The 9,298-nt window shown below is 42.0% G+C and overlaps 1 protein-coding gene across 1 annotated transcript; it reads right to left on the bottom strand.

The window, feature by feature from the left end:
* Positions 1 to 378: 378 nt before the first annotated feature.
* On the bottom strand, positions 379 to 8,375 carry C2H18orf21 (chromosome 2 C18orf21 homolog). Its single transcript, XM_039527533.1, has 5 exons — positions 8,176 to 8,375; positions 7,738 to 7,760; positions 6,663 to 6,862; positions 1,882 to 2,078; positions 379 to 1,346 (listed from the first exon to the last, which is right to left on the bottom strand). The coding sequence occupies exons 1-5, from the start codon at positions 8,253 to 8,255 to the stop codon at positions 1,190 to 1,192; spliced, it is 657 nt and encodes a 218-aa protein (XP_039383467.1). The 5' UTR covers positions 8,256 to 8,375; the 3' UTR covers positions 379 to 1,189.
* Positions 8,376 to 9,298: the final 923 nt, after the last annotated feature.

A 9,298-nucleotide genomic window follows, 5' to 3' on the forward strand; every position in this document is an offset into this window, starting at 1 on the left:
TACATTTTTCTTCACAACAAAGCTAAAGAATTAGGCATCAGAGGACAAGCCATAAAGTGGCCCATGTAAATAAATACAGAGCTCTACAGCGAGGAAAACAGCACAATGCGTTGTCAAAGCATAGTTACCAGAAAAATTGACCCTACATATATTTTAGTTAAATCTAAAGTGAAGAAAGGGCTTTCTAAATCACTTTTACTATGTATTTCAGCCACATTATCCATTTCCAGAAGATTCATATGAATATTACATACTTATCAGCCCTTATGAGATTAAAACAGATTTGCAACAAGCTCTGCCCTCCCTGAAATGTTTTTTTTTAAAAATATACCAACTTGTAAGTGGTCTTTAATTGGATTTAAAAAAAGCCAGATGCACTTCAAGAGACAAGTGGAATCATTTTATTTGTCACTTTACTGGTGCCAATACAAGAATGAGAACTGGAACAGAAAGGAAGTAACTTTATATAACTTACAGAAAGACAAATTTTTGGTTTTAAAGCTATTTATATGTAAAAAACAATAATTAATTTTCTTTACAAATGGAAAACTGGAGCCATCAACTTCAGAAATTGCAGAATAAGACTTACTTCCACTGAATAGCGTTAAGCAGGAATGTTTCAGAATTACTTTGTCAGTTCATTAAGATGACCACACAGATTTCCTTTGGAAATCAGTTTTAGTCACAGATCTGCACAGTCACAGAGAAAGTCCTGAGTAAAACTCACAAGAAACCCACACCATTCACAGCACAGATCTGGAAAGAATTAGAGATAAGCAGATCCTCGGCAAGTTCTACTGTGGTACATGATCCAATTTAGAAATCATTACTCTGATTGCTACAGCGCAAACCCATCTGGTCCAAGAACAGATTTTGGCTTTTAATTCCTGAGCCATTAAAGATTGTGAAACAAGTTCAGGCTTCCAAGACTTGGCTTATTACCTTATTATTCCAGCAATATCCTTTGGATATCCATATAAAAGTACAGAGACTGTTTCCAAACAATGTATTTAAATCTCCCCTACATGCTGAAGGCCTTAGCACAGCCAGAAATTAAACCAATATTAACAAAAATTGTTTCTAAATTTATAAAACAATAAAGCAGCCACTAAATTTAGTTCATTTACTGGCCCAATTTTAGCCACTACTCTTGTAACCATTATCGTGACTATTGTAATTATTCAGTATTTCAGAGTGAAGACAAGAAGTTTTTCAGGTCCATCTTCTTCTGGCTCTTTTGTTTTTCTTCAAGATTAAGCAACCATTTTAGCTGAGTAAAATGAAATTTAGTGTTTTTGGGACTCTTGGGGAAAGAACTGGATGGTGAATGTCCAGACATGCATGTTCTGAAAAGCAAAACAAAACAAAAATCAGATACATCTTATTAAAAAGTGAGGCTGGAGGAATAATGTAATTTTATGGTCTGATTTTGAAAATGGTTGTGTACATAAAATTCAGGTGCACAATTACTTAACTGCAAACGTAACTTATGCATTGCATGTGAAAGTGAGCTGTGAGAAGCACAACTACCCAAATATGTTTGCAAGTACTGAGTTTATGCACACAAATACATACATGCTTAGAAAATAAAACCCAAAATGGTATCTCACACTAAGGCTAAAGTTTATTTTTTTAAAAACACCCAGAAGTGATACTTTTTACCCCTAGTCACTCTTTATTAGACCCTTTGGACTTCTGCAATTAAAAAAAAAAAAAAAAAAACCACCACCAACAACTGATTTTCCATTTCAGATCCATGATAATAGATAAAATATTTATTATCAGAGAGATTACTAAATAACTTGTCTGAACTCCCTTTCCTGACTTCTAGTCCTGTGCCCTATTCACTATTGCCTCTTTAGGTAAAATGGAAATAGGCACCTGGAAGTTGATGCTGGACTCTTGCTTGTAGATCCAGATTTACTTTGGTTTAAGGGTGTCATTTTGTTTGCAGATATCGGAGTCTTTGGGTCTGGTTTACTCTTCGGAGTACCAGAACGGCTTGTTGCTGTTGCCAGAAAATCTCTGCTTTTACCATGATGTCTTGTTGTTTTGTTGCATGTGTTGCAAGTAACCAACTATGAAGAGAGGAAAGGAAATGTTAGCTCTTCTGTCAGTCTTCCCCAATTTAAATGTACAAGGCATTCGTGACTAACACTTTTAGACTTATCCAAACTGCTCTTCAAAATTAGAGTGAATCAAGCTGCTTAAATACTTATTTGTGTGAAGCAGAGACATAAAAAGCAACATCAAATCCACATTTAGCTTTCTCCTTTAAACCACTTAAGCCATCAAATCCCCAAGGGTCTGACTAGAAATGAGTCCAATTCCCTGGAAACTAATTTCAGGGGACTTTTAATTCTGAATTGCAAACACATGGAGTGAAACATGAAAAACAACAAAAAGACTAGACAACATTAAAGGTGGCTCTGACTGTATAATACTCTGAATGTACCTCAGTGGGATTCATGTTTCACCACAATCATACAAGAAACCAGAAAATGATCAAAATGTATTTTAAAATTCATTTTTTAATTTACACTTGAATATACAACACTTTTTTGCAAAAACAACGAGGAGTCCTTGTGGCACCGATGAAGTGGGTTATAGCCCACGAAAGCTTATGCCCAAATAAATGTGTTAGTCTCTAAGGTGCCACAAGGACTCCTCATTGTTTTTGCTGATACAGACTAACATGGCTACCCCTCCGGAACACTTTTTTGGTGAGTCTTCAGAGAAAACGATACTAAAAATCCAAAATCTTCAAAAACAAAAAGATGCACTACTGATAAAAAGAAACAAGGTAGCCCATTGGTATGGAGTGAAGGAGAACCACACAGGGAGAGTGGGACTAGAGGGTATCTACTAAAGTTCAGTGGGGTCAAAAGGGGAAGCAGCTGAGTGGGGAAATCCATATACTAATAGAGAGACTGTCTGAGAGACTGCTCCCATCACATACCATCTCTTACAAGTACACCAACTGATTTCACAGAAAATAATAGGAAAGCTTTTTAATTTATTTTAGCTTTTTTTAATGGATTCAGCTAGAAACAAGGAGAATCAAAACAAATGTGACCTGCCAGCTCTCCACAGAAGACCACTAGTGGTCCACAACCCAAAGTTTGGGAACCAATGACTTAGGCAAACATCTCTAACAGCTGATCTTCCATTAACTGATGAAACATTTTTGCAAAAAAGATGTACAGATGATACCTCTAGGAGTTTTAGAACTCTGCAAAATAGAATAAGATAATTTTATGCAAATTGCAAAGTTAGCAGAATGCTTAATCCAAGATATAAAATATTGCTAATGGCTAAGAAAGGTCTTGTAAACATAGCTTGTCAACTTGTTGGTTTAAGTCTCAGTCAACCTTGCTCCTAATGTGTGATTTTCTACAGTAGGAGCTTATATGGCTCTACAATGGTAATTTTGGGAGCTGTCAGTTCCTGATAGTATTTTGAGTATACAATACCAGAAACATTTCAAGCACAATCCAAGTAGCAAATTGCACACCAAATCACAGTAAGTATGTAAGTCAATTTTGATCTTAACTTGGACAGATCTTAATGAGACTGTCAGTTGGTCTGAAACAGAGCAGACGGTATTATTACTATGTCTAAATCCCAATTCAAGGACATTGCATGGAGATTAGAATGGACCACAAACTATAAACTCACATTATATGGATGCCTGCTACATTCTGAGAATCTGTCCAGCTAACAAACAAATGTATATTTTTGTTTAAAAACCTGCCATGGCTCTGCAGGTCACAGTGTACATCAACATTTGGTTCTTTTGGGGAGGGGTTTACACATAGCAATACATACACACCTTGCCAACTACTCCTTAGTTTCATTACTTAAGTTTGTTTGGGTAAGACCACCCACATTATTGGAACAGGAAGAGACGCACTGAATATCAGCTATCTAAAATGACAGTTCCTCAGATCTATCCTAAATGTTTGTAATATCACACCAGTGAATAATAAAAGCAAAACTTCCAAGTTCACAGTGGTTTGTGAGCCCTTCAAATGGAAACTAAAATTTCGAGGGGAGGGAATTTGCTTCATTTTGTTGGTTTCATACTGTGTCTATCCGAAGTGCCTATAGCCTTGACAAATAAGTGATATTAGTTAATAATTATGATACTTCCTCAACCCAATCTTGTGTTGTTGGTGCTTCAGATTTCTCTCATTGCACATTCTGGCACAGGAAATTATAACCAGTAGTTTCCTCATTTCTTAGAAAGCTGCCCAGTCTGACAGCAGGACGTGCTCTGAAGAGTCAATGTTGTGCCCAGTGGGGTGTCGTCTTCATTTAAGACATCTGTCTACATAATTGTTTTAATAGATTTGTATGTCTCTATAGCACTACATTAAAGGTGTGTGGGTGTGTGTATATTATATATATATATATATATATATATATATATAGTTATACTCTGTATGACAGCTTCAGAACTTGAACACTTCTCCATTTTAATCGTTCTGGAATACAATGAAGATCATGCAGTAAAGTGAAACGTGTTAGCACTGTTTACAATATTGTGTGTTAACAAGTGTCTTCCCTTGCCCCTTAATGACTATTTTCATTATTTTAATGAAGTTACTTTGCATTTACACATTGGTATAAATGAAAGCAAAAATCAAGTCCAGAAAGCATTCTGAGACCTCCCCTAATGCACACTGGTTTGCAGCACTGAGTAAAGTGCCTTTTATTGGTGATAAAGCACCGTGCTCTGGGGTAGAAATGTATATTTTAACCTGTAGATAGAGGAAGCCTGTTATTCAGGTTTCCTTCTTAGTGGATCATTTCTACTTTCTACTCAGCAAACAAGAAGTCATTGACTGGCTATCCAGTACTGAATATTAAACACTAGTCAGAGAAGTTTCACACAAAATGGCCAGCCAACACAAGATTGTTTGAGCTTCCTCTTGGAGACATCAGAGGCTGCTCAGGCAGTTCACACTCAATTCGAAAAATGATGACAAAGAAAAAAACCAAACCAACAAAAATTGTCTCATTGTCAGACATGTGAGACTACTTGTCACTATGGATAACCTTGCCCTCAAAATATAAACAACTGGGACAGTGTTAATGTGTTACTAAGCACTTTGTGTATGAACTTTTGATCTCTTCCAGAAATAATTTACTCTCGTTTAGATACACAGCTTCACAACAGACTTCTAAACGGGAGACTGGTGACAAGTGTTTCCTCCAGGCATAGCTGTCCTTGAAATCTTCAGGCCTCTATGAGTATGTCTACACAGCATTTTGCTGCCTACAGGAGTGAGCATCCCAGTCCGGGTTGACAGATTTGGTCTAGCGGAGCTTTCACTAGTACTCAAAAAACAGCTGTCTAGACAGAGATTTGAAGTGTGACTCAGAGTATGAAACACCCCGCACTCCCTAGGTTTTAGCGCCTGAGCCACAGCTTCAAAGTCCTGTCTATACAGCTATTTTCAGAGCACTAGCATAAGCCCCACTATCTAAGGGTACGTCCATACTACCCGCCCGGTAGCGGCGGGTAGCGATCGACTCATCTAGACGCGATATATCAAACTCCGAACGCGCTCCCGTCGACTCCGGAACTCCACCACCGCGAACGGCGGTGGCGGAGTCGACGGGGGAGCCGCGGACTTCGATCCCGCGCCATCAGGACGGGTAAGTAGTTCGAAATAAGGTAGTTCGAGTTCAGCTACGCTATTCGCGTAGCTGAACTTGCGTACATTAGTTCGAACCCCCTCCCAGTGTAGACCAGGCCTAAGTCTATCAACCTGGGGTGAGAGGCTCGCTTCCACAGGCTCCAAAACACGGTGCAGACATATCTCAAATGGACAGAGACGACAACAAGAAGTCTGGCAAAAGAGTTAATGTTCCAATGGCAACCTTAACTGGGATTATGTTACACGTGCTGTATGCTTTATCACAGACATTTTATGATAAACAGTAACATTCAGCTTATACACTTCAAAAAAAAAAAAAAAAAGTCCATCACAGCCAAATTAGTGTAACTGCTGGAATCTTAACTTTTAACAGGCTTTTCAGCTTGATTTCCTCTTTTTTTTTTTTTTTTAAAGGGGGGGGAAAAACCTACCTCTACTTAATGATGTTAGGATTTACCTGGCCCCAATTAGGCTCTGCAGGTCATAACACTCTTGAGTGAAGAGGGTGAAAAAAGACAAGCATCTTTGCTGCTGCTAGTTTGTCTGGAGACACTTCTGCAAAACCGCACACATGGACTAGCAGTACACTTTACACCGGGAACGTTCTCAACAAAAAGTGATCTTCACAATAAAAAGACAAGTGGTTTGTTTTTTAGATTAAATCTTAGATTATGCAGATTGTGGCTTCTGTACATTTTTGCAGCCATGTGTTTGAGGTTTGGGGATTTTTCCACCTGCCATTTTCTCATCTCCTTGTTGTTAGAGTCAGTTTTTTTATTTTAAAATTCCTTTTGGGTGTAACTGAATAGAAGTTACCCCAATAGGAAAGATACATAGAGAAAGTTGTTATGTTTTGATGAAATAATCTTATGGATTGCAAGCTCAATTTCTAAACAGAAAAGCTTCCTATCTTCTTTTATTCCCTCTCTGAGGAAAATAAATGCTCCAGGGAATGAACAAACCCAGTTATCGTGTTAATTGGAATAGCAATCTTACCAGAACACTTCTTGAATCCTTGTACTTTTTCAAAAGCTTTGTCTGTTTCAAATTGAGTTTATGGTTCTTTGCCTCCCGATTAAGAAGTTTCTGTATCCGTGGAGTCAGTTTCATCTTGGGTTTGAGACGTACTCTGTGGTTATCAGGAACTAGAAACTGGAAACAGTAAGGGCATATCCTTTCTCTCTCGGTTTTTTTATCTACAGACGAATAACGGTAACACAGTAAAACCCTAAATGAACTTCTCGCTGTAAGTATGTTTTAGAGGTGAACATATATTACAGCTATTAAGCCACTAATTTATAGCATACTGTAAACTGTGCATTGATAAGGGCATGACAACCTTTTCTCTAGCATTTTAAAAATCTTATTCAGGTACAAGTACTTTGTTCAAACTGTTCTGTTAGAAGTGTTCCTATGTCAGCACTAGATACATGATTAATTTGATTCTGCATTTCATACTCATCAAAAACTCAAGAGGAAGCCAAATGCTAAAATGTTAAAAAAATAATCATATAGTATTGGGTGTACATTTACATATAATAAGGCACCGTCCAATAGGTGATTGTACCAGAAAAATACATTCCATCTTTCTTCAAAATCTTACATTCTGAGAACCACATTCCTGCAAGGAACTCCATGAGGCACATTTCTGTGTCAACATAAAACCCTACTGAAGTCAAAGGTTGCCAAGATTCTTCCAAGACTGAGATTTAGTTAAAAATATAATAGTGTTAGAATCAAAACAGGCTCATGAAAGGCCAGATTCAGGCTTGATGTGAATGGATGCACCATGGAGAGACGGTCCCACATCTGCCTCACGGCATCCCATTACGGATAACCTTAAATCAGACATAAGTGACAGCCACGGAAGATTTTACCAAAGGAAAATATTTCCTAATTCCCTCTGATAAACAATTTCCCTCTGTTACCCTGTTTTCGAGGGTGGAGGAGAAGAAGTGGTCATTTTCTGAAAGTCACAGCATGTGTTCTGAGCAGTTGGAAAGCTGGGAGTTGAGCTTGCCTGCCCGGCTCCGATTTAAAGAACCAAACCCACTGAACTGTTTAAACTTGCCTTTTTCAGACTGAAGCGACCACCTGGGGGAGGAAAAAGAACAGGGTTACGGACCAAGTGACCCGTCACTGCACATCAGCCCCTGACGCTCGGGCAGCAGGAGGCACCGGCTCCCGGCCCCGCCGCCCCACGGGTGGGCTCCTGCCCTGTGCGCGGGAGGCTTGTGCGGCGAAGGGGGGGAGCCAGGAGGGGGCAGCAGGACAGACAGACACGGGCTGGCGCCGGGGGCAGGTGTCAGCCTGGTGCAGGGCACGTCACACGTGCGGGGCTCGCGCAGCCCGGGCCCCTGGAGGCCTCGAGGAAGCGGGGCCACGTGGTGTTTGAACACGAGGCTGCGGGGCCCTGGCTCGGCGGGGCCGTCATTACGTCACAAATCACAATCCCGTAGGTCTCCTCCCCTCCCCCCGAAAAGGGGCAGCGCGCGCGCCAGGCTCTCACATCAGGAATCGGGCCTCAGCCGGGCACGTGTCCATCAGCGCCCGAGCCGCCCCCTTCAGGAACCGCCAGCGCCCGGCCATCCCCGCGAGAGCGAGAGGCGCGCGCGCACCCCGCGGCGGCCGGCCCAGCGCCGCCGACTTTCCTTCCGGTGGGAGAGCGCGGCGCAGGGGCCGGGCGGAAACAGCAGCCGCGGCACGAACGTTCCGGCCTCCCCCGCGGGCCGGAGAAAGAGCCCGTCGGGCGGGGTCGCTGCTGGGCCTGGCCCCTCCCCCGGCCACGCGCGCTCGGCCCCGGGGCGCTGTCAAAAAAAATCGCTTCCCGTGCGAGGCGCAGGCGCGACCCGGGTTCCTGGGCACGCGGAGCTGGGCGGGAGCGCGGCCGGGCTGCCCTGGCGCGCGCGGGGTGTGTCGCTCCGGCCCCCCTGAGCAGCCCCCGGGCCTCTCGCCCCAGGGCCCGGGTCACACTGCAGAGTTTTGGCCTTTCTAGCGGGGTGGTGGCGGCCCCCAGCAGCCGTGAATCCCCGCAGGCGGGGGTGGCCGGCCCCGTGCTCTGCCCTGCAGCTGGTCACTGATCATGCGTTTAATTAGCTAATGCCCAAAGGTCAGTGTACTGAAAAGCTGAGCACGCTCGCCCCCTCCCAGGAAAGGCCTGTCAAATGCATGTGCAGGTGCAGAGTTAATTACCCTGAATCCCAGCTGCAGGGAGGTGGATGCAACAGCCACCTGCCCAAAAATGGAACTAGTTAACTTAGCAATATTGCAGTGAGAGGCCAAAATGTGTTTTAGGGGAGCGTTACCACAGTGCCTTGCTGCATCCCTGTGTCACATGTTCCACTTGTCATTTCCAGCAATGAGACAGATTTTTGGCAAGGAAATGTGAGAATGAAACCAAAACACATGTTAAAAATCATTTAATGTTTTTAACAATAAACAGTCATCTAATATAAATGGTAAACATTTCTATTTTTAGTTGCTTTCCCTAATATTAAGCATGTTTAAATGTGTGAGTGACCTGTCCCCCATGCTGTAGAGGAAGGCCAAAAAAAAAAGGGGGGGGGGTCTTTGCCAGTCTGACCCAGGGGGAAATTCTTTTCCAACCCCAAATATGGTGATCAATTAGACAC

Source organism: Mauremys reevesii, linkage group 2, assembly GCF_016161935.1.
Source record: "Mauremys reevesii isolate NIE-2019 linkage group 2, ASM1616193v1, whole genome shotgun sequence".
In the NCBI taxonomy this organism is placed as follows: domain Eukaryota; kingdom Metazoa; phylum Chordata; order Testudines; family Geoemydidae; genus Mauremys; species Mauremys reevesii.